The sequence below is a fragment of the Centroberyx gerrardi genome, chromosome 21 (genome assembly GCF_048128805.1).
Source record: "Centroberyx gerrardi isolate f3 chromosome 21, fCenGer3.hap1.cur.20231027, whole genome shotgun sequence".
NCBI classification, from domain to species: domain Eukaryota; kingdom Metazoa; phylum Chordata; class Actinopteri; order Beryciformes; family Berycidae; genus Centroberyx; species Centroberyx gerrardi.
The window spans coordinates 4,037,185-4,063,701 of record NC_136017.1 but is presented as its reverse complement, the minus strand read 5'-3'; the positions used below and the strand labels follow the sequence as shown (position 1 = coordinate 4,063,701).

At 44.5% G+C, this 26,517-nt stretch overlaps 1 protein-coding gene across 5 annotated transcripts in view; it reads left to right on the top strand.

The window, feature by feature from the left end:
- agap1 (ArfGAP with GTPase domain, ankyrin repeat and PH domain 1) overlaps positions 1–26,517 on the top strand; it is a 201,082-nt gene that overhangs the window by 109,417 nt on the left and 65,148 nt on the right. For all 5 annotated transcript variants that reach the window (XM_078291017.1, XM_078291016.1, XM_078291015.1 and 2 more), the window contains 4 exons: positions 1,117–1,251; positions 16,627–16,754; positions 18,746–18,901; positions 19,678–19,770. In XM_078291017.1, the coding sequence (XP_078147143.1) occupies positions 1,117–1,251; positions 16,627–16,754; positions 18,746–18,901; positions 19,678–19,770 (512 nt within the window). The remainder of the gene's footprint in view (positions 1–1,116; positions 1,252–16,626; positions 16,755–18,745; positions 18,902–19,677; positions 19,771–26,517) is intronic.

Here is a 26,517-nt window from a genome sequence, read left to right as displayed (position 1 = left end):
TTATGATTTGATATAGAACTGGACAACTGTTTTTATATGAGGTAGGGAGAGTAGAAACCTATCAAAATAGTCTTTCCTATATAATAGTCATTCCTATATTCCATGTAACGGTTGGTAAAACAGACATAAGATCCAACATGTGCTTTCAGTGGCAGAAGATCTCTCTTCCTGCGTAACTGGTTTTGTTTACACAGCAAGTGAGTGAAGTTAGTAGATTCATAATGGACTTCACTAATAATGAAGATTGAGATTTTGTGTTAAAAAAAATTGGAATCTACAGGGCCATAGAATAAAAAAGGACACTTTGGATAATGCTAATCACCTACAATTGGTGATTTTGAGATGATTTTGGTACCAATTCTCGTCACATTGGGTAAGAACTCCCCAAAAGTCTGTGTAGTCCTTTAAGTCGAGATTTAGAAGTGATCTCCTTTAGTCTAAAGTCTAACAGATGCTGCTCAGGGGTTGATGGTTGCACTCACTGGCTCATAAGATAAGAAGTTCAGAGGTAAAACTCAGGGCCAAACCCATCTGTGCCTAAAATAATAGAGAAATTAAACTATTCCTCATGCTGCTGACGACCCTCTGAACAATCCTCAAAGACCCCTGGAGGTCCACGGGCCTCACTTTGGGAGCCGTGCTGAGATTGAATCCGAGTGAGAAAGCTGCACAGCTACTCTATCGGCACTAGAGGGCACCGACGTATTACACATGTTCTCCCCTCCACAACACACTCTGTTCATTTACATTTTACATTTCAGTGATTCTTACCCTCAGTGACTTACAGAGAGTGCAGACGGTAGAATAATTAGTCAGTAGAAGAAGCTGCAATTCCCGGATCACCAAAGTCACAAGCAGCCGATAGCGAGAAGGTCAAAGGTCGGAGCCACAGTGTCCTGATAAAATTCCTCTGACCTTAAAATGATCATGAAAAAGAAATAAAATAGCAATCGAGCACAATTTGAGCACAATTGGAGTAGAGGAGGAAGATGTGGGATGAGATTTAGTGGGGAGAAGGTGACAGGAAGTGCTGAGTTTTCAGCCTAAGACAAAAAGATGGAGAGTGACACTGCTGTTGGTGTAGGTGTCATTTTTCCTCTTCGTTGTCCCTCCCAGACGCCATCAGCTCGGCGAACCCCAGGGTGATCGACGACAGCCGGGCCAGGAAGCTGTCCAACGACCTGAAGCGCTGCACCTACTACGAGACCTGCGCCACCTACGGCCTCAACGTGGAGCGGGTCTTCCAGGACGGTAAGACCAGCACAGAGTTACCCTTACCGTGTCCTGATCATGTGGACGTGTGTGTGTGTGTCTTATTGTAATTAAGACAATATTCAGATTAAGCTGTTTCCACGGGTCGCTTATAGAACCGTTCCATTCATATTCAGAATCACCGGGACACACGGACGGTTTAAGACTTTATTGAAGGTGCAAATAGACAAAATCCTGAGCGTGGCGACAGTTTCAGCCTCGCCACAAAAATGTTGGGGCTTCTTCTTCCTGCTGACAGTCGTCTTTTTCCTCTGGAAACAAGTTTGCAACCTCTGGAAGGCAGAGCGAGCGTCGGATCGCCGCCGATAGAGAGTCCTAGTTGGATTTACAGTCTAAAATGCCCTTCAATAATGCGACTAAAATCAAAATACTCCACATGTCTTAATGCGATTCTTCTCACTCCGACTATGACCTTATTCAGGTTAAGGGAATCAGAACATGCTGTTTACATGGCAGTTTGTTATTCAGACTGTTTTGTCTTAATGGGGTTCATATGTGATCGTTGCTGTCCATGTTAACGCAGTCGGAGGGTTTGTTGAGGTTGTGGTCAGGAGACGCAGTCCAGTCCTCTGGGAAGGTGACATTCCTCCCCCACCCTGCGACCGGGGCCATTCGGCCGCTCTTAATCACGCGTCAATTAAGAATTAAATGGACCCGCTCAGCTATTTAGCTCAAACCGAACAGCAATTAAGTTTTATCATACTGGGGGGAAGGGAGGGGGAGGAGGTGGAGGTGGACGAGGAGGGGAAGAGAGAGAGAGAGAGAGAGAGAGAGAGGGACAGACGGACAAAAAGAGAAAAGAGAATTCCCCAACGGGATTCATAAAAGTATCACACATTAAAGAAGGAGAGGAAGGAGACAGGTTGAGGAGGAGGAAGAGGAGGAGGAAGAGGGAACGGTCCGGAGTCGGCAAGGTCCCCGCCTGACACGGCCGGCGCGGCGTCCGCCTCGCCGGCCATTAGTCGGGCCTGGCCGGAGCGTTTTCCAGGCATGACTAATCTATCACGGCTCGGTGATGAATGGAGGCCGTTGGATCTGTCACATAACGCGGCCGAGCGCTGTTTGTCCGTCTCAAATGTGAGACTCTGACCTTGTATTTCCACGTATTCAAAGTGTGGGATGAGATTGGTCAAGATCAAACCTGGGTCAAACAGTATTTGCAAAAGAAATAGTAGTGTTTGATTTAGCCTGCTTGGAATGCCAGTTGGGTGGGGTTTACCACTTCAGGACAATGCAATGAGTGCCAGAGAATTTCTACCGTTTCTAAGTGTATTCACTGCGATTGCCAACTCACTGGTCCTTACTCTACTTGAATTGTCCTGATGTGTTAAACCCCGCCCATCTGGTGCTCCAAGCTGCTTAAAACAAACACTAAGAAATATTTGCAAATATTGTTTGATCCAGGTTTGGTTCGAATCTACCAGAAGCAAAGTCTCTGAGTATAGTGGGTTTTTAAATGTTATTTAGGTGACACAATTGTTAAGAGTGACTTGCAACAGTAGAATAAGCTTTAATTCTTTGATCGCAAACATTACAAGAGAGCAAAAGTAAAGAGGTCAAGGGTCAAAGCCAGAAAATAGATTCAACAAATAGTCCTACATCTTTAGAAGGATCAACAATGATACAGAAGCACTAGGGAAAGAAATGAATCCACGCAGAAACGATACAGTAGAAGTTTCTTTTTAAAAAATAGCATTGCAAATAGTAAATCCCGAGGCTCATTTTTTCATTTTTGGGCGCGTATTAATCAGAGGAGAGGGAGCCGAGACGTTAATGAAGCGCCGGTCGTCTGGCGGGACGGCCCGGTCGGCAGGCGCGGGGTTAAAGGCTGTAATTAGAGAGAAATATATGACACGCAATCAGCGGTTAATTAGCAGACCTGCACCGCTATCTGCCGGCCGGCTGGCTGTCGGCCTCTGGCTCCGTCTCTCCGCCTTTTATATCCTGAAGGGTGGAGCTGCACCGGGTCGCATTCAGCTGCTGCGGCACTGGCTGTTTTTAATTTGGGTGTTTAGCCGACACTCTTATCCAGACACTTGCAGTGAGTGGCAACAGTAGAATAAGCTTCAACTCCTAGATATCCAATATTACAAGCAACCTATTAGCCTAAAAATAAAACGATTGAGGGTACAAAGCCGATACAATCAGTTCTGCATGGAAGTCACTTTACAGGAATATAGAAGAATGTATTTTCCAAGTTGCATTAGATGGAGGTTTTCATCTCAGCTGGAGTGGAAACCAGACTGTTCACCCCTTTTTTATAAAAACAACATTAACAAAGCAGGAAGGAGGAATATCTTTAGATCATGGAAGCGCTCCAGCTTAGTTATGGAAAGTCATGGAAAAGACGAGCAAAATTCCTAGATCTCCAACAAGGAATGCAAGAGTCAAAGGCTTTAATTACCAATTCACGGCACAAACGAGTTAATCAATTAAGCTCCAAATGGTCTATTATTACTTAAACACTTTCAACCAGAGAGGGGGAGGACTAACTAGTGAAATTAGCTGGTGTAGTGTTTGGTTGGAGTGAAAACCTGCAAACTCTCGGCTCTCCACGGCACAAGGTTGAAAACCACCGATCTATAAGCTCCACATCTCAGTTGTCATTGCGCTGACCGGCCTGTAGGGGGCAGTGCAGGTACAGAGATCCCAGCTGGCGTCGGTAAAGCTTCAGCTGCTTCGAAACGCCGTGTGGAGCCCAACACACACACTCGCTGTGGGAAGCGGTTTATTCCAAGAGCAACAGAATATAGCGTTGCATTTTTACATGTGCAAAGGTTTATAGGGATGTTACTCGAGGTTTCCCACCGGTCATGGGAATATCACTGGATTTTGAAAAGTTGTATTCCAGACAGGGAATTTTGATAAATTCTCTAGGGGAAATCCGGGGGAATATCTTGGAGTTTTACACTTTACATGAATACGGCAGAGTGTGTTTTACAGCTTGGTTCACACATTCATTGCATTCGGTGGTTTTCAGGCTGAAAAACAACATGAACACACCAGGGGGGAAGGAACAGTTTTAGCTCATGGAAGCGACTTTAATTATGGAAAGTCCTGGAAAAGTCCTGGAATCCTGTATGAAGCGCACACTATGTTTTGCTGTGGTTCATGTTTTGAATGTGTGTGTGTGTGTGTGTGTTGCAGGGCTTACCTTCGAGTTTTCAGGCAGTGTGTGTGTGGCTTACAAACAGAGAAAAAGTGTGTGTGTGTGTGTGTTTGGATGTGTAGATAAATGCGTTGCTGTCTTTTTAGTCGATGCGTTGTTGCAAAGTTGCTCACTTTAAATTGCAGGGGAGCTTGTAGTCTGTGCTTGTGTGTGTGTAACAGATGCAGCCCGCTGTGTGTGTGTGTGTGTGTGTGTGTGTGTGTATTCCCCTGATCTCAGTGCTCTTGGCCCAGGAGGAAGCTTTCCACACTAAACGCTGCCCTATTATCCTCTTAATTATTCCACTGTGTGTGAGTCTCTCTCTCTGTGTGTGTGTGTGTGTGTGTGTGTGTGTGTGTGTGTGTGTGTGTGTGTGTGTGTGTGTGTGTGTGTGTGTTGTACACCGGGGTGTGAGAAGAGGGAAAGCGGCTTAGTTCCTTATTTTCTGTGACACTGTCTCCTTGCATTTTTCACGTCATTATCCCCAATTAATCAGGCTTTTTAATTATCCACTACAGTGGAATCCATTGACGAGTGGCAAAATGATTATTTTAATGTTTTCTGTCGCCGCCGCGCCCTGACAGCAGCCTCGAGGTGTGTGTGTGTGTGTGTGTGTGTGTGTGTGTCAGTGTCTGTCTGTTTCTGTTTGTGTGTGCATGGAAGTGATTTTGTGTAGGTGTGTCTGTGCTGGCAAGAGGTTTTGCATTTGTGTTTGTCTCTGTGTGTGTGTGTGTGTGTGTTTCCAAGCATTTGCGTGTGTGTGTGTGTGTGTGTTGTGTGCAAGTGTGTGTATGTGTGTTTCTTTTTATGCATCAGTTTATGTGTGCTAGTGTTTTTATGTGTGTGTCTGTTTTTACGTTTGTGTCTCTGTCTTTGTGTGTGTTTGTGCAAGGGTTTGCAGGTGTGTGTGTGTGTGTGTGTGTTAGTGTATGTGTGTTGGAGAGTGTGTGTCTTTATGTGTGTGTTTTTGTGTGTTAGTGTCTGTACAAGTTTCTGTGTGCGCTAGTGTTTGCAAGGGTTTGTGTAAGCATTGCTGAATGTCTGTTTCTCTTTTTGTTTCAGTGTGTTTTGCGTGATTGTACGTACACACACACACACACACACACACACAGTGGGGGGGGGGTTTAGGTTTGTCTGAATTAGCCTCCATCTTGCTTAGCGCGCAGCGTTTCTTTCCATAATTACTACTTAGCGTGACCTTAATTTGGAGCGGAGGACTTCAGTAATGACGGCGCTCTGCTCTCGGCTTCAGCCACTTAAAACACTCGCTTCCTCTAATTGGTCAGAAGCTATCGCATCATCACACAGCCCGCCGCTAATTCAGACACACACACACACACACACACATCAGAGTTACAATCACTTGATTCGTCAAGTCACTATAGTCACTTAGAATATGGTGTTGTATGGTAGAAGAATATTGTCTGATCTTGGCCTTCCTATTGGTCGCTTGTGATGTTGCTGATTGATGAATAATTGAAGCTTTTTCTACTGATAAACTCATTTTAAGTCGTTCTATATTCCGGCATCAGCTACATATCTGAAATATAAATGTATTATTGAAGTAAAGAGTCGTCTTAAGACCTTTTTACACAATCTTGTGTGTTTTTGAACCATTGATTGATGAATTTCAGGCAGCATTTTTTTTCCAAAGTGGATATATGGCTTTTTCTTTGGAATGAAACCCTTCATATATACATATTAATATTAATGATATATGTTGAGGATATATATGACTCTTGGTTATTTAGTTATTAACCTTTTGATGCTTGTGTATTTATTTATTTACTTCATTTATTCATGTATTTATTCATTTATTTATGCAGATATGTACTTATTTATTCATATTTGTGTTTTTCATTTTATTTTATGCTTGTTCTTATTCTTTAGTCTCTTTATTAACGCTTTCCTGTGTTTATTTTCATTTGTACACCTTAGCAATAGCAATTAGTCGTCATGTTAGTATTGGTGATGTGTAGTCATGAATTAATGAGTATTATTTATTCAGTTGCAGGGTCCAGACATCCCCCCTCTGCACTGACTAATGGTTACTGAAGACTCTTATTTAAATGGCATTTGCAACAACGCAGAGTCGATCGGAAATGAAATAGCAATTTATGAACGGGGGGGGGGGGGTGTGTGTGTGGGGGGGGTCGCTCCTAAATGGGTTACACGCGTGTGTGTATTGATTTCACATGCATATTTCCATGACCTTCGCTTCATCTGAGGCCGGATTGATAGTGGCTGGTCGGGCGGCGGGCGGTAATTACGCAGCGCTCATCTGAATACAGCAGCGCTTCATAATCAGCTGGATCTCCACTGACAAGCGAAGACCCCCGGTGTCCCGCGAAGAAACGCTGATTCGCACTAATTTGACATGATTGGGGTTTGCTGTGTGTGTGTGTGTGTGTGTGTGTGGCACAATAAAGCTGCGTCGTAAATCTAATAAAGGCTGTGATGAGTTACAACGGCTGCACAATGGGGTTAAAAAGAGGGAGAGTTGCATGAGTGACCAGAACATTTAGCATTAAAAATAATTGGCTCGCTCGTCGTCGTGTGCATTTTCAATACTGTTTTTTATCGGGACGGGGGGGGGGGGGGGGTCCCAAATGAAGGAGAGTAATTTGTTTCCTTGCAGGGGTTAAGAGCAGTTTGGTATCTATGTAAAGGAGGAGGAAGAGTGTGTGTGAGATAGTGAGAGATATAGTGATTGTATTTGTGTTTATATGATATAGTGAGGGTGTGTGTGTGTGAGAAAGAGAGAGAGTTTGTGTGTGAAAAGGAGAGTGAGTGTGTGTCTGTTGGTGTGTGTGTGCCATGTGTTACTTTGTGTGTACCAGTGTGTGTGTGTTGCCCAATCCTGCCCTTCGTTTAAAAGCGTTATCTATCCACTACATCTATCTAATTAATTTATCTATGTAACTTACCTGATTTTCTTTGTTATGAGGCTGTGAGTCAGTGCTGTGTGTGCGTGTGTGTGTGTGTGTGTGTGTGTGTGTGTGTGTGTGTGTGTGTATTTAACTTGTAATTTACATAGGAGAGCGCGGTAATGGGAAGTGAAGCCTTGTCCAGTCGGGGGGTGGTGTGTGTGTGTGTGTGTGTGTGTGTGTGTGTGTGTGTGTGGTGGGGGGGGGGTGATCTCTGTCTGTATGAGAGATGGGGGGGGTCGGCGGGGGGGGCGGGGGGGTCCTGACAGCGCGGCGGCCCCTCGTCCATCAGCGCGCTAATTTAATTAGCCTAATTATGGCGACATGGACCCCCCCTCCCCCCTCCCCCCTCCCCCTCTTCCTCCTCCTCTTCCTTCTAATCCGTGTCAGAGTGCGGATGCAGGGCGCTTCGTTAGCACACGCTAACGAGCTGAGATGACCGCTGTCCACACACACACACACACACACACACACACACGCACATACACACACACACACGTACATTCACACATACACATGCATACACTAGCACACAGGCATATGCACATATACACAAACAGGCACACACACTACAAGCAAGCGTACACACACACACACACACATACATACACACTCATATATACACACCCGCATCTATACACACTCAAACACACACCACATACTTATACACACTGTATACATATACACACGCACATACAGAGAACATATTCCTATACACATACACACACTATATACATACACACATGCGCAGACATCATACACACACACACACACACACACACTGACACACAGTGGGAGCTCATCTCCCTCCACGGTGACACTGATGAAGGTTGTTTTCTCTGTCACATCCTGTTATTGGTGCAATTAGCTCCTGTGTTATTGTGTTGTAATGGACACAGTCGGCATGGCAACACCACTTCACCAGGTCTGCTGCCTCCTGCAGAACGTCAACACACAGCACACACACACACACACACACACACACACACACTGGAATACAATGTTCAGAATCCATGTCACACACTCTTCACATCAACAGCTACTAGACATGACAAAAAACTGTCAAAATTACCTTTAACACACTGTATCTCTTAAAACTAAAACCACCACATTTCTCACAAGTTTACATTTTACATTTTAACATTTAACATTTACATTGAATGCTTAATTTTGTAGATCAACAACATTACAAGTAACCCATAGTAAGGAGTGCCACAAAGTCCTAATCATATTTCTGAGAGAAGTGCTAGAAACAGGAACAAAAATAATAGCTAGAGAGAGTGGTAGAAGGCAGCTTTGAGAGTTAGTGCAAAATCAAAATGTTAATTGCTACATAACATTTATTGTCCTGAAGGAAAGGCCAGCACTGAAAGAATAGCGTGCCTAACACAGTACACAACATCACAACAGTGTGCCTGACAGAGTCACAAGCTGACATGTTAACAGCATTCATAATTAAGTTTCAGTGTGCTGATTTATTGTGGCAATAGGCAGACACCCCCAGCACAATACAATGTACGTTTGGTCTTAGCAGGGAAGGGAACTAACTTTTTTTTTCCACTGGCCACAGTCGCCGATGGATTCCAAAATTCATCAGCCACTTTCACTGTTTTAGTAGCCAAATCTGATTTTAAGAATGGAAGAAAACTGTCCTTTAGTTTCCTGTCAGAGTGGAAGGTTGGCAAGAAAAACTTACGGAAAATGGAAAAATATCAGCAGTCTTACTGGTTGAAACGTTTTCTAATTCATTTCCTGGGAGCTTGAATTCAGTGTGCAGATATTTCCCATTTTTTGCCCAAATTGGGTTGGATGTGCATATCTGTACTTCAAAGCTAGAGAAACTCACTAGCCATGGCTAAAATTTGCCAGTATTTGCCTGGTGGCTGGTGGTCATTTCCCACCCGGAGTCTTTGATAAACAAAGCACGAACTTGTCATCTGTCTCTAAACCTCTGTCCTTCTTCCAGCATGGAGGACGTTATTCCTGGTCTTGATGTAGCAGCAGGACCCAGGAGACGGCTCCCTCAGAGCAGCAGATACTTGGCAGAGACGCCGGGCGGGTTATTAAGACAAATTAGCCGGCGAGTGTTTTGATAACAACTCTGAGGTCGTGTCAGAGAGGATCAGCGTCGGGGGGGGGGCGGCCTGTCGGCTTCAGCCTGCTCAGGGAGGAGCCTGCCCACCCTAACACAGACAAACATGGGGGACTACGCTTCAACCAACATGGGTTTCTGAAGGCCAATAACTGATATTTTCTGCTAATATTCAATAGCTTTAAAATTGACAATTTTCATGCCCAAAAAAAGTCCTGTTTTTCCCCCAGAATTGTATCCTCGGTAGGGTGGAAAAGCCTCTGGAACAGCATGTAGACCGGGACACAAAAACTCTCCATTGAAACCCAAGATGATAATATTAATGCATGCAACATATTCATGCATACTTGAATGGAATCTGATCAAGATGTTGCATTAGAATCAATTCAGAGCAAGGGCTTCCCATAGACGACCAGTTTAGTATTGATGAATTATCCAATAAATCTGTAATCAAACAAACCACAACAATAACCGGCCGATTTCAGATTTTTAGTAAAAGGACAATATCAGCAAACCGATATTTTGGGAGTTGAAGTTTAGTAGGTCCTGGTAGATCCTGGAAATTCACTAAATTACATAAACGGTTGGAGGCAGTCAAGCTGGAAACTGGGAAACAATCTTAATGTGGGAAAAGGAAAGGAGAAGATGAAACTTTATTCATCCATGTGGGGAAATCGGGCCATTGCAGCAGCAAATACTAACAGGATACAGCAAAGAAAAATAGAATATAAACATATACAACTGACAATTTGAATGGGTTAGGTTTAGAACATGCTAAGTAGAAATCTAGAAATGTATGAATGAAGGTATGAAAAGGTATTTTACAGCATTAAAAGGGTGTGCAGAATAGCCCAAAATAGCATTAGTAGCAGCTGAACTTATTGAGGCAAAGAAACTCTCTCTACTCTCTCTCAAGTGCCTTTGAGCAAGGCATTTATCCCTAAACACTAGGTGGTAGGTGTGTATGGATGTGCGTCCCTCCCAGTGCGTTTCCCCCATTCATCCCAGGCGGAGCGGCCTGGTTCTGGGCTGGAGGATGAATGACTGTCCCGTGGGTGAGGTACGGCCGTGACCTTTTCCCCAGCGTCCTGCCGAGGTTCGGCGACGCTGCCCCGCCGCTTTGGCCCCCGCGCCTTCCTCTCCTTCCCTCTCATTAGTCATTATTTACGACGCCGGGGCTAACCGGTATGACAGCGGCGTAATAAACTCGCCAGGACGGACGAGCGGACCTCCTGCCTGAGAGGATTGAGGATACTCTTCATTTTTCACGAAGATTTTTTTGCTCCGTAGTCTCGACTGTTCGCTTCTGCTGCCTTGTTTTCGTGGGTTGTTCTCACGTCTGGTCTTTCTTTGTCTTTTTTTGTCTCTCTCTCTCCGGTTTTCCACGCCCTGGTAGGGTGTCAGATGGAAAAGGTTAGCTGTCTCCCTCAGTCGGCCTTCTCTTCCTCCTCCTGCCTCCCCTCTGTCACCGTTTCCCCTCTCATGTCCTCCCGTCTCCTTTTTTCTCCTCTCCTCCGTCTTTCTATCTTCCGCCAACCAGCACAAAAGCCTCCGGTCAGCTGAAACGTCTGATCGCACGCTCGCTGACAGAACAGCTAAAGTTCGATCGCTAGCTGTGCAGTCAGTGGAAATCACAGGTCAACGTAAAAAAAAGCTGATTCTCTAGCTGATTCTCTTCTCCACAGAGACTTACAATCAGTGCAACAGTAGAATACCGTAAATCCTCTAATAGTGGCCTGTAGTCAATTAAAAGCCGGGTCTCCGATAATGGCCGGGGGCGTGGTCGACACGAACAAATAAAGGCCGGCCTCAAATACAGGCCGGGGAAAAAAACAAAGGAAACTAGCCCTCGGCGTGCCGAAACCTCCAACGGCGATATGATATAACTGTATAGATTCTATTCTTAGCTTCAGTTAGCTTCAGTTAGCTTCAGCTTACATACAAACAACGGTGGATACCGGTAAACTCCTGGTGCCTGTTTGTAACTGTAGTTTGTAGTAACGTACAAGTGCCACAAGATGGCTCGGCCGGCGGAAGTCTCTGGAGCATGCCGTCGTCGATTACCGTAATTATCGTAATGCATCGCAGTAACAAAAAAACGTCTACCTAACGAACCCCAACAGAAGCAGATCAGAAAACAAGGAGGCTTCGTACTAAAATATGAGCAAATATACTTATCAAACAGAGGGAATTAGAAATAAAGGCCTGTCTCTAATATAAGCCTGCTTCCAATAAAGGCCTGGTACCCTCTGCAGTTGAGGTAAATAAAGGCCCGGGCCAATATTAGAGGATTTACGGTAAGCTTGAATTCCTAGATCAACAACATTACAAACAACTACTAGTAAGGAGTGTAAGGATGAGAGATGGAGAAGAGCAAGGGGAAGAAGTAAGAAACATAAGAGCTAAGGAGTGAGGTAGAAGGGAGGGGAGTTTGTCAGGTGCTTCTTCAAACGTTTTCAGCCTGTGAAGGAAGAAGAGGAGTCATGGGAATGCGAAGGTCATTTCACCATCAGGCAGCCAGGAGGGAGAACAGAATTATTTGGAAGATTCAAGTTTTGCTCTTTCTGGAAAGTACGACGTACACTACCATACGTCACACCACATTTTTCTTCATTTTTACTATTTTCCCACATTTTAGAATAATAGTAAAGACATCAAAACTATGAAATAACACAAATGGAATTATGCAGTGACCAAAAAAAGTGTTAAGCAAATCAAAACTATCTTATATTTTAGATTCTTTAAAGCAGCCGCCCTTTGCCTTGATGGAAAGGCAAAGGCTTTGGAAAGAAATTCATACATAGGATCAACTTCACTATTTATATTTGTCTAAGAAACTAATTTCAAGCATTTTAGATCAAAATGGCTTTAAGAGAATGAAAAACATAGTACGTTCAGTGAGGTGGGTCCAGACTTGGTTCAGCAGGAGTTCAGCATGCATGCAGTAGAAAGTGGGACTTCTATAACGGCTACACCAGTATCTATCTGTGGGTTCAATGGTTGATTTTAAATGAAGAGTGTGACCACTGCAGAGTCAGCTTCAGTCACTCAGCCATCTCCCCCCCCCCCACCCCACCCACCCACCCCCCACCCCTTTATGTCTCACCCCGGTGGCGCAGCCCCACCATAAATCTGATCAAAGGGGAGACGTTTCCATTAGAATAAATGGCAGCCTCTCACAGGAGAACTAAGATTGATGGATAAAGTTAAATTGCATTAGCCGTGCAGTTTAAATATTTAGCGCAGCCTTATCATAACTGTTCTTAACACTTAAAGTAATATACAGCCCCGCCAGGCGCCGGATGTACATGCTGACATGTATGCTGGAGGCCCGATCCTATTGGTCGGCTTGGTCTGTCGATGCCCGCCCCCTGTCCAGTTTGAGCTACTGTGGAGGGGCAAGTTGTTTTTTTTTTTTTAATTTTATGTAACCTTTATTCAACCAGTTCAACCACAGTCTTCTACAGTACTGTTGGACACTGAGTTACACTGTTGGAGCAGTTTGGGATTCAGTGCATTGTTTAAAGGCACCTCAACATTAGCTGTTAAAGCTGCAGTAGGCAACTTTTATGGATTAACATTTATTTAGAAGTCATAAAAATCAATCGCCATGTTTGGTGGGCAAAGACAAACAAGGTAATATGCCAGAATCTCAGAAACAGCGGCAGCCCCGCTCCTCTGCTGTTCTCGTTTCAAAGTGAAATGTGTGGAAGTCCATCCTACCAATGAGGAAGAAGTCTGAGGCAGAAGGCGGGACTCCGTTCTGTCACTCACTAGGAGGAGTGGGAGGCGTGTCGTTCCTTGTGTTGGTTTGAATTCTCTTTCCTCCTGAACTTCCCTACAGAAGCTTTAAGGGAGAGCAGAGTGTTGTTTATTCATTTTCACTTCCAAGATTTTCCCAGACGCTCTGGGATTCAAACCAGCAACCTCCTGCTCCCAGGCACACTTCTCTCCCCCCGGGCAGAGAGACCGGCCCGCGTGACAGCTGAACAGTTGATGAAACATGCACATGCAAAAAGATAAATTTTAACAAACAGACAAATATACTTTTAGATTCTCAGATTAGGAATTATCTGGCAAGAGATTTCAGCCCAAATGCAGTTTAAACAAACCACAACTAAATAAACATTATTTCAGTTTTATGTCAGTGCCGTAATAGATACAGTATTTAGGGGTGTATAGGGCCTACCTAAGTTAAATGTTCCCAAGTTACAGATGAACCAGTTGGCAGTTTAACATGCCAGCAGGTTAATTAACATGCTAACAGTGTCGACTTTGAGCTGTCGAGCTGTTAACGCTGATTTTTGGTCAGGGAGCAACTTTCTTCATGGTCTTTTTTTATTCAAAGGAGTCGGACTCACCGTGGCGTGTTTTGTAGAAAGGTCTTGAGTTCCTGCACAGAGCGGGCGGCTCGCTGCCCTTGGCTCGGCCCCATGTCACCTGAAGGTAAATGTTTACGACTGGCTCCTCATTAACGAAGCCGGGGGCTTTAACGAGCCCAATTAAAACAATGGCTTCATCTCCGACCGCATGAAACGGGCCTGTGTTTATTGGAACAGAGATAATGGAGTGTTCCCGGCTACTAGAGCCACATCCAAACTTAACTCTCTCCTGTCTACTCTCCAGCGTCTCCCGCAAACACAGGATGGAACAAATAGTATGGACTGTACGTTTTTACAGTGGCTGGCAAGTGTGACTATTTGGCCAGCTTCTTTGGCTAGCTCAACTGGAGATTCTAAAAATTGTATTTGTTTGGTGGTTGGCAAGTTTTAGAATCCATCAGCTGCCGTGGCAGAAGAACAAAAACAGTTAAAGGGTAACTTTGGTATTTTTCAACCTGGACCCTATTTTCCCAACTTTTTGTGTCTAAGTGACTAAAGGGGACAACAATTTTTGAAATCGGTCCAGTATTGAGTGAGATCGCGTCAGCCGGCAGCCGCGAAACGAGCTGCAATGTAATCCGACGGGGCAAATCTCACCGTCAATGTACGTCCAATAAAAGTTCTTGTTTTTGCCACTGACAGGCTCAGATTGTTATTATAAGTGTCTGACAACATTATGGAAAGGACCCTACAGAGAAATGAAACGTTTTTCTTTACCTTTCGCTTGATCCGGTCTGTGTGTAACCAAGTCTCGCTCAAGTCTCGCGAGAGTTGAGTTGTTGCAGGAACACAGACCTCGTTTCGCGGCTGCCGGCTGAAGCGATCTCGCTCAATACTGGACCAATTTCAAAAATTGTTGTCGCCTTTAGTCACTTAGACACAAAAAGATGGGAAAATAGGGTCCAGGTTGAAAAATACCGAAGTTACCCTTTAAGGTGGGGTTTACTGCGTTGGGACGATTCAGGCGGTGTGAAGCACAGAGAAGACCACTACATTAGTTTTGGAACATAGTCCGGATGTTCTGGCGCTCCTTGTATCGTCCCGTGGGCCTGAACCGCATCGATCTGACTCTCCACTTTGCCCGGGTCTGCTTCTTTGTGCAGGATGTTTTTACTCGGTGGAAGAAAGCTCAGAAGAAAGCTCATCATGACTAGTGGATCACATGTGTTGTGGTTATTTGCAGGGAAAAGTTTTCATAGATGTTTCTTTAATTCATTTGTAATGGAGAATTCAGTTCTTCAGTGTTTTTTTCCCCCAATAATATGTCCAGATATTTGTGTGATCGCATCATTGGAGTCCCTAAGCATCAACGCTATTGATGGTTTTTCTTATGATTTCCAGTGCAGTTGAACTCCACACAGGCATGCACACACACACACACACACACACACACACACTAGGGAGGGCAGATCGATAGCGAAGATCACTATAGAGACAGTTAGCAAAGATCCCGATGTTTCCTCCCCTGATTGGCTGAGACTGTCCGTGAGAGGGGGGGGGCTGGGGAGGAGGGAGGAGGGAAGTGTGTGTGTGTGTGTGTGTGTATGTGTGTGTGTGTGTGTTAGGGGGGGGTCTCATTGATTGACACAGACCTTTCTGCTCCCGATCCAACCATCTCCATCCACCCCTTCAGTCTAATAATGGTAGAATAATCACTGGAGCTGTTAGTTGATAAATGACTGGCCTCTGAGTGTGTGTGTGTGTGTGTGTGTGTGTGTGTGTGTGTGTGTGTGTGTGTGTGTGTGAGTGTGTGTGTGTGTATCGGGGGGCGTCCTCAGGTCTCCAGCAGGACAGATGAATAACAGAATGAGGAGGCTGGTGGGGCGGCCGAGCTCAGCATTATTAGGACTAATGGACTCTCTCTCTCTTTCTTTCTCGCTCTCTCTCTTGCTCTCTCGCTCTCTCGCTCTCTCTTCTCCCCATCTCTCACTTCTCCCTGTCTTTCTCTTCATCTCTCTGTCTATAGTGTACTGGTGGGTGTAGTTTACCATACATCAATGGAGTTGGCCTTACAAAGTTCACTGACTGCTCTGGTATTTAGTTATAAAGTAAATACTGGCTCTAGATCCAAACTGGTTTCAGGCTTTAATCCCAGTATCAATCCCAGTAGCTGTTATGGGGTTAAAGTCTAATATTTGACCATTTCCGGGTCTTGAAAAGTTTGGATGTTGAACCAAAAGTCGGGCAAGTGTGGGAAAATACTGTTGTCACTGATTGCGATATTTGTTGTTTCGAAGAATATGTTGCATTGAAGACAAACCACAATCTTCATAATCTCTTAAGAAATGTATGCGTAGAATACACGTAATATATGGAAGTTTGAAATGGAAAATGTGCCTGAAGTAGTGTTTGATGTGGGTATTTTTGGATCTGATATTTTTTTGCTGATATTCAGTATCTTTCATGCCCAAAAACTTCCAAAATTTCAAAATTATTCAGGGTTTCCCCTACACATTTTGTTTGTGGAAAAGAAAACCATGCGACACTAAAGCTCTTCTTTGAAACCCATTTTTGTGATTTTTGTTTTTTTTGCTTTCAGACATTAATAACATCTGGACAGGGACTGCAAAGTCTTTTTTGGGCATGTTTACAGAAATGTTTATTAATGTGTATTGTCCTTGTCCAATAAACTAATAAATAACGAAATAACTAATAAACTTTCAATATCGAACAGTTTTTTGGTGTGGAATGAAGTTTGGTACAAAAATCAGCCGTCTTTATTATGATGCTTGTTGGTGTTCATCTTGCATTGACAGTAACACTTTGGTGTGTGTGTGTGTGTGTGTGTGTGTGTGTGCGGTGCAGTTGCCCAGAAGATCGTGGCCACCAGGAAGAAGCAGCAGTTGTCCATCGGGCCGTGCAAGTCGCTCCCCAACTCGCCCAGCCACTCGTCCGTCTGCTCCACCCAGGTGTCCGCTGTGCACATCAGCCAGGTCAGAGCTCACACACACACACACACGCGCACACACACACACACACATGCACACACACACAGACTGAAGTAACAGCTGTTATTAATACAGTAGAACTTTAACTTTGCTTTGAACATTTAACTATAATTTGAAGACATACACACAAATGTAACTGCCGCTACTAATGCAGTTAAAGAAGTTTACCATCATTTTGGACATTTAAGTATGATTTGAGGATACACACACACACACACTGATGTTATCTGTTACTGATTATTGGCTGTGTTAACACTTATTGTTATTGCAGTAGAAGTTAAGCTACTTTCTGAACATAAAACTATGATTTGGACACACGCAAAGTCTCTTTTTCTGTCTCATACAAAAGCAGAGACACACTATACACATGTTGACATAATTACACACACACACACACACACACACATCCATGGAACACATGCTTACATGCGCACCCAAATGCACTCATGAAAAATCTGCATACACAAACTATACACACACTAGTAACTGCTTTGCATGTTAACACACACACACACTATCCCATATTTATAAAGAACTTCTGAAGTGCAGAGATGTTCGCAGTCTCATACACTATAAACACACACACACACATGAAAAGCATTACACAGTCATGCAGTACACACACACACACACACACACACTCTCTCCATCAGTGTGCCCGGCGGCTCCAGGCCGTTAAGCCGTTCGATCCGCACCACTCAATCCCCCATCGATTTCTCATTAAAAAGGCATCGTTCAGCGTGTCTGTACAGCGCCGCCGCGTCCCCCGAGAGCCGTGTTTATCTTCCTCTGCCTCCGCAAAATGGCCCTCGGTGCGTCTTTAGCCCTCGCTGATTACTGTCATGTGAACCGCGCTGAGGAAACACCTATCACACCGATTAGACTTTGAACACATCGGAAAGACTGGAAACTTTTTTTCATCCAAGGCAGTGGCTGGTAAATCCCTAAGTTTTACCGGCCAACTAGACCTCCGGACGAGCGGTTTCATTACAAAACAACAAATAAATTCATTTGGAAAACTCCCTGAACTTCAAAAATCACAGTCACATTTCAGCAACAGATGATTCCATCCATTTTGTAAGCAAGGGGTTCTTGGGATTGCGCTAAACATTTACAGTAACTCATAATGTGCTTCACTTTCATGCCAGCAATTATTCTGCAGGTTGTACCAGAAGGTGGATTTCCAGGTTTCTTGATGGTCATGGAATATGCTGGAATATCATTGAATTTCGAGAAGTTTTATTGAAAGTCAGGGAATTTGATAAGTTCTTTGAGAAAGTCTGGGAATTTTTACAAATGGGAAAATAGCAGAAGGTATTTTCCAACTTGTTTCATACAGTCATTGCATTAGATCAGGTTTCCCACAGGCCTTGGAAATCCTTGAAAGTTTGTGGATTTGAGAAAAATAAAATAAATGAATGGATGGCTTTGAAAAAACATGATTTTTATTAAAATACAGCCACCAAATTCATCAGTATGCCTCGATCAACACTTCCCAGATCAGATCCCAGGTTATCATGAAGGATTTCACCATGAGTCTAATTCTGACCGGTGTCAATTTTTACCCCAAAACATGACCCTTGAATTCCACTAAACAAGTCCTTGAATTCGCTGTACAGGTGGTTGTGGGAATGCTGTTTAGATGGTTTTCAGCCCATTGTAGGGGAAACCAGACTGTTGGGCTGGTGAGCTCCACTCAAACTTAGTTATGGGAAGTCATGGAGTTCTTCATCAGCGCTACGGAATAAAACTCCTCAAATACTCCCAGAAGTCCCGTGCCATTTTTACACTCCTTCCAGCCAAATGGACATAAGTGATCCTTAAAATGATTGTTGTTTACCTGCCAATGTGGCTGGTACAGTACGCAAAGTCACCAGCCACAGCTACAATGTTCCAGCATATTCGGAAGATGGTTGGTGTAAAATAATACTAAAATCTATTCTCCAACCCCCCCCCCCCCCCCCTCCTCCATGCAGACCAGTAACGGCGGCGGCAGTCTGAGCGACTACTCGTCGTCGGTCCCCTCCACGCCCAGCACCAGCCAGAAGGAGCTCCGCATCGACGTCCCGCAGACCACCAACACACCCACACCCGTCCGCAAGCAGTCCAAACGCCGCTCCAACCTCTTCACCGTGAGTCACACACACACACACACACACACACACACACACACACACACACGATCAAATGAGGTTTTATTCCAAAATGATGTTTATTTTGGGGGGAAATGGTTGCATGGTTCCTACACAGGTCTTGAAAGTTTGGAAAAGTATTGACAATGAATCTGATCACATATTGGAATCATCAATTATTGTATGAATCATCACATATTAGCTGCACACATATCCCATATAGTTTAGGAATGAGTTTGTTAAACACTCAAATTGCAACATGATGTATGTTATGGTTTGACTGATATGGATCGATACTGATATTCTTGAATTGAAGCTGCTGATATTTTGTGCCAATATTCAATATTTTGAATTTTGACCATTTTCATGCCTGGAAAAAATCCCAAAATACAAAGATTCAGTGATTTTCCCAGAATTTTTTACTTATTTGGAATCTGATCAAAATATCTCATTACTAATATCAGTTCAGGTAAAGGGCTTCCCATTGACAACCAGCGCAGTATTGATCAGTCATCCAATAAATATATAATCCATCATATTGGAGGTGGACGACACTGGCTGGACCAGATCAGATTTTTACTAAAACACCGACATCTGCCTGATATATCGACGCACCAAGATATCAGTCTAACTCTTAACAGATAATATTGATAATAATAATAATAAACTTTATTTATATAGCACTTTTCAAAAAACAGGGTTTACAAAATGCTTTACAGGGAAAATAGAAAAAAAGGATTGTGGGATTATTATTATTTATTTGATCTCGTCTTCAGTCCCGGAAGGCCAGCGAGCCGGACAAGGACAAGAAAGGCCTGGAGGGACGAGCCGACAGCATCGGCAGCGGAAGAGCCATCCCCATTAAACAGGTGAGACTCCGGTTCTGGGCCTGTGATCCAGATCTGAGACCCCCCCCCCCCCCCCCCCCCCCCCCCCCCCCTCTCTCTCTCTCTCTCTCCCTCTTTCTCCTTCTCCCTCTCTTCCGTCTCTCCTCTCTCTCTGTTTGATGCCCCGGCCTTGATTAACAGCGAAAGCACACACTTGACATCAATTAGAGCGAGGGGTTCTCCCGGGTCCTCAAATGAGATCATTAGGATAAGGAGTGGGAAGGGATTTCGCGATCACTCCCTCCGTCCTCTCTTTCTCTCCCTCTTTTCTTCCACCGCCACCCCTCCCTCCGTCTACTTCATCCCTCGCTTCATGTCAGGAGAAGAGTGTGAGAGAGAGAGAGAGAGAGAGAGAGAGGGGAAAGGCTGAGGAGGCCTAATGAAGTGAGCTCTGCTGGCTGGCATATGGACTCTCTCTCTCTCTCTCTCTCCCTCTCTCCTCCCTCTCTCTCTCTCTCTCTCTCTCTCTCTCTCTCCTTTTCAAAGCTGCTTCATCTCGCTTTTCTTCCTGCACGCAGCCTGAGCTCTTTGATTGGGCCGTCGGCAGGGGGGGTTCAGAGGAAGAAAAGAACAAGAAGAAGAAGAAGACGGGCAGGGCTACTAAAGCGACGAACATCTCAACAACACCCCCCCACACACACACACACACACACACACACACTCACACACCACACTCCCCCCGCCCCCCCCCCCTTCCCGCTGCGATGGCAGGGAGAGTATCTGAGTCGGCTCTTAATTTGTCGTAAACAAGCGCCCCTCGTGTTGGATCAGCGGTGGGTGGGATGGCGAGGGGTGGGTGGGGGTAAGAAGAGGTTGCAGAAGGGGGGATGGGGGGGTGGGTGGGGGGGGGGTGTCGAGAGGAATCTCCTGCACGCTCCAGCCACAGCGCCGACAAGGAAATCAGGCAATTAGCGGGCGCTAATCGCGGCCCCTCATGTCAGCGCCGCGGCCTCGTTTGTAATCTCCTAATGAACAAATCGCATCTCTGATTAGGGGCCGCCTCGCCGAGAGAGAGAGACATAGAGAGAGAGGAGGAGAGAGAGAGAGAGAGACATGTGCTGCTGCTGGTGTTTCTGTTGGGGTCGGTGTTTAAGGAGGACCCCGCTGTGACAACGCAGCGGAGAGGCCGGTAATTGCCGCCGCTCGCCGTGTTTACCGCCGGAGCCGCTCGCGAAGGTTTCCCCTCTCCGGCTCCCAGCTGCCCCGGCGGCTTCAAACATGCTGCTGCCGCTGCTGCTGCTGGGATTTTAATGCAGCCGCGGAGCTCAGGGGGTCATTTCAGTTTTGGTCTCACCTCAGTCTGGGTATTGGTCCTGTTATCTTGGTTTGAGCGCAGGTTGCTGTGCTAAAAACACATTGGATAGTTCATCATAATGAAAGAATTAACCCTGAGCATGAAGGGCTTCATTTTTAAAGAAGAAAGAAGAATTTTAGCTGAAATCTGCAGTTCCCCATTCCCCAACTGTGCCATTTACAAATGGTATAAGCCGTCAAAATCAATATTCATGTCAAACTGTGACTACTCCCTCTCCCTAGGTGAAAGTGGCTGTAGTTTATGCTGCGTTCACATGATGTGGGAATATTTGTTAGAGCGACTCAGTGGCTCAAAGCAGCAACTTGGAAGTGTTCATGAATGTGATGCAGTTAACTTACCCTTACCAGAGTTAGTTTTTGAATAATTCTCATTAAAGAATTACTAAAAATAAAACACTATCTTTTCAAAATGTCATTCTTGACCCCTGATATGCATCCCTATAAAACATAAATGAATACAGAAGAGGTAATTGAAGAGTTTCCTTCCCAAGTGAGATATCCACCATTTAAATAAAGTGACACCTACTCTTACAAAATGATAAAGAGCACAAATGTGAAACCAATGGATAATCAGTGACTTGACTCCTTGGTTGACAAAATGTAAACGTTTTTTTCCAGGCTGGACCCTCTGCATTTTAGATAAATATCATTTTGGGAGTAGATCTCCTCTTCTTCCCCCTCATCATCATCACGCTCAGCCTCTCCTCTGATAAGAGCTGGTCATTAATCAGTGGATTAACGTCACTCCGCTCTGCAGAAAACGGCGTTCTGTTACACGGCGGCTGTGCACAGAGCGGTCACCGCCTTATGTAATTGAGCGGTTATGCAATGTTTGCCGTGCGTCTTGTCTGTGTGAGCGATGACACGGCTGGAAGTGCCGTGGAGAAGGAAACCCACGCAGCTTGTTAACACCGCAAACTGATATGGCCTCAGTGTGTGGCTGATGATGCTGACGATGATGATACTGATGCTGATGATGATGATGATGATGTAGATTCAATCACCGCTGTGTGTTTATTCAGCGTCTGTCATGCTTCTACGTTAGATTTCAAGTGAGAATGTGAGTAAATGAGAGAGAGACTTTGTGTGCATTTTACATGAAAGCCAATGGGAAGCAGACAGAAAAAAGTCTGAAATCACCGTCTCTGGACAAAGTGCTGCACCTGACTTCTTTTCAGGCAGAGCAGACTCTTCCTAAAGTTAAGATCAGTTCAGCGTTTTACTTTTAGAGGAGTGCACATGAGGCAGAGTGCTGTTTTTGTGAGCCGACCAGTCACAAGAAAGAAGACGCAGGGTTTGACAGCTATGCAAGCAGCTGATAGTTTACAGAAAATGGAGAGAGAATCGGTAGAAAAGTTGGTAGCAGTTGTTACTGTGTTGAAAATGAAGAAAGTAGCGGTTGTAAGGTTGGTAGCAGCTGTTATTTTGTATTTTAAATGGAGAAACTAGGAGTAGAAAAGGTGGAAATAGTTGCTGAACATAAAGCAGTTTCATGTGATCTACTTGTCTCATTATTCCTCTCCTTTTAAAAAAGAAGATGTAACTATGGTTGGGGCGATTGAACAGATTTACCTGTGATTGGTGATGGATCCATCTGCAGTGGAAATTCCCTTGCTAATTTTTTTGCCGATTTAAATTACCTTGATCTTTGGTAATTTAAAATGTAGCCCAGTGCAAGACACTCAAAGGGAAGCACACACCGGGACAAAAATTACACTCAAGTTGATGGAAAATGTATTTTTAGCGTAAACACAGCCAACACGTCCCGCAGCCTTCCTCAGGCTCTGCTGCTTTTGTCCCATTTGAGTGTCCTGTACCGCTTCCAGTTGGGAATTCACCGCCATGTCACACTGGTTCAGCAGTTTGTTTTCTTGACTCTTGAGGACTGTGGAAATGTAAAAACGCACCTTCTTTAAAATAATTTCAAAGCTCTAAGCTGCACACATTTGCAAAAGCATCTAGTCCAGCGCTCCACTGCTGCTAAAATAATCAGCAAATACATCATGGATCAGCTGTACATGTGATGATGATTGGTCAACAGGAGGATGTACACTATCACCCAGTCCTGCTGTCATCCAAATCAATAATCCTAACAGCTGTGACTATTGGAAAACTCTTATTTTGTTGTGTCAAGCGGTGGCATGAGATGCTTATTTTTCAAGTGAAGCGATCAAACTCGGACTAGTAAAGTCACACATTCAGCCTGGCCTGGCCTGGCCTGGCCTGGCCTGGCCTGGCATGGCTCGGACATGTCAGCCCCCCCTCCACCCCCACCCCACACCACCCCACACACACACACGCACACACACACCTCCAGACCAGAATAGAGCAGAAGAGGCAAGCGCTTAGAGGCGCAGGACAGAGCTTCCTCCTTTTTTTGGAGGCGGATGCTAATTGATTTGATAGTTCCCCGTGGTCTCTCTCTCTCTCTCTCTCTCTCTCTCTCTCTCTCTCTCTCTCTCTCTCTCTCTCTGTCTGTCTCTCTCTCTCTCTCTCTCTCTCTCTCTCTCTGTCTCTCTCTCTCTCTCTCCCTCGGTCTCTCTCTCTCTCGGTCTCTCTCTCTCCCTCTCTCGCCAGCGGGAGAGCGTCTCGCCCCATCTCCCCTCCTGATCCTCAATGTCGGCAACAGGCTTGCCACACCGCAGACCTGCTCCCTAATTAGACTGTGTGTGTGTGTGTGTGTGTGTGTATGTGTGCAACAGACAGTGAGTGTGTGTGAGAGAGATTGTGTGTATTTGAGTGTGTGTGTGTGTGAGAGAGAGTGGCTGTGTGTGTGTGTGTTGGGGGGGGCACTTCACATTCAAGGTTCAACTACCTTTTCCCCATTAGCGCTCCATTTGCACTCCATTTTACTTTCTACATGTGTGTGTGTGTGTGTGTGTGTGTGTGTGTGTGTGTCTCTACCTTCCTCCCATTAGCACCGTGTTCACACTTGGTTTTAATGAGACGGCCGTCTGACTCTTGCTCTCTCTCTCTGTCTCTCTCTCCACGCTCACCTTTTTGTCTCGCAACACACTCCGACACCAACTCCACCAGACATTTAATTACACTGCTAACAGACACAGTGGAGCAGAGTAGAGTAGAATAGAATAACGTGGATGAGGACAGCATAGAACAGGCCGTATATGTGGAAATTTGCCTTTGGCTTCACTGTAGTAGAATTAAAACCTGACAAAAAAACAGAAATAACATAATCAAACACCGCAAGACACAAGGACAACATACTTGAGCTTCCAGTTCATATTCCAGTTCATATTTACAAAGAAAGACAACATAAGAACTTATAGTACATCAGTGGTTCTCAACGTGGGGTCCGGGGACCACCAGGGGTCCTTGAGGGCATTCCAGGGGGTCCCCAGCAAACTGATGAATTGTTAAACTTCATTATTTCATTTATAAGAACAATTATAGAATGTAGAAGAATGACTATTTTGATCATAGTTTCACTGTTATCTCTCTACCTACAATTCAGATAGTCATGAAATTCTGGACAAAATCATATTTAACAATAAAAAATATTCTCAGATTTGGGTCCAAGAGAGAAAATCTCATCAAATGGCGGTCCATGGCCCTAATGTAGACTAAATTAGGGGTCCTTGATATGAAAAAGGTTGAGAACCACTGTAGTACATATATATATAGTACATATTCCAGTTAACATTTAAAAACATATCAGAGCCTCAATTACATATTGCAGTTCATATTTACTAAGGCAGACAACAGCTTCCAGTTCATATTCCAGTTCATATTTACAAGTAACAATGTTTCCAGTATATAAACCAGTTCATATTTACAAAGAATAAAACATGATACCAGAGCTTCCAGGACATATTCCAGTTCATATCTACAAAGAAAGGCAACATAAAATCTTCCAGATCATAATCCAGTTCATATTTACAAAGGAAAACAACACTTTCCATTACATGTTCCAGTCCAGATTTACAAGCAACAAAGTTTCCAGTTCATATTCCAGTTCATATTTACTAGTAACAGTTTCCAGTATATATTCCAGTTCATATTTACAATGAATAAAACATGATACCAGAGCTTCTAGTACATATCCCAGTTCTTATTTATAAAGAAAGACAACATAACAGCTTACAGATCATATTCCAGTTCATATTTACTAGTAACAGTTTCCAGTATATATTCTAGTTCATATTTACAATGAATAAAACATGATACCAGAGCTTACAGATCATATTCCAGTTCATATTTACAAACAGAGCAGAGCTTCCAGTGCTTATTTACTAGAAACCGCTGCAAGTGCAATTCCAGGTGCAGAGCTGGTGATGGAACTGTTAGAGACTGTGGTTAGGATTTCAGTAAGCTGACAGCATATGGTGATTAAATGAATGAAAGCATCAGTATTGAGAGAAGGTGTAATGTGACAATCCCATTGCAGTCCTGTCTCTGTGGCGGTGTGTGTGTTGTGTTGTGGTGTGTTGTGTTGTGTGTGTGTTGTGTTGTGGTGTGTGTGTTGTGTTGTGTATGTGTTGTGTTGGCGAGGAGCGGCACGGCGCTAATCTCTCTGGCAGATGTCTGAGTGTGTTAGGTCGGCCCGCCGCCTCGCCTCCTTGACGGTCCGGCTGTAATCGCCGGGCGGTTAATCACGCCAGGCTGATGAGGATGTTACTGGAGTCGGTGTCAAAAGGGCTGCAGTCAGCGGACAGAGTGGACAGCTGACTACCATCATCATCCTCATTTATTTAGCAAGATACTGAGATAATCACAAAATCATTCTCCTGCTTTTTCCTGTTTTCTTATATGAACGTCTTGACTATTTTCACCTACACCGGGTGTTTTAAACTGGTAAACCAAGAGTTCCTTTATTTATTTCGTCTGCATCTTTGTTGCCGTGGTGTTTCTGCGCTGCACTTCCCAGAGATCACCTGTCAATCAAACAGTGTGGGCGGAGCTTGGGCTTTCTGTCGATCCAGTTCGAGTTTCTGTAGGTGGCGCTCTTCTCTTTGTCTGTTCAGCCATGGTGGCTATCGCTGCTCATGCTAACGACCCAGTTCTTCTTCTATTTATTCCTGTGTATTACATGTGCATGTGTGTATGTGTTAGAGAGAAAGGGGTGGAGTGTGTGTGTGTGTGTGTGTGTACCCATATTCAAGTGTGTGACTCTCTTGAATTCATACAGCTGTCCATCTTCTTCACTATCCAGTGCCACTCATCCCATGTCTAGTTTATTTATACGTGTGTGTATACTTAAAACTGTGTGTATCTATTTATGTGTGTCCATCTCCCTCTCTCTCTCTCTCTCTCTCCGCTGTGCCACTTGTCCCTCTACCTCGTTCGCCCGTCGTCGGTCCTGATCTCATTAGAGAGACTCGCTCCGACTCCACCACTCAAGGTGACGACACTTCGCGCCGCTCTCGCCTCCCGTAAAGGCTTTGTTAAAGGAGAACG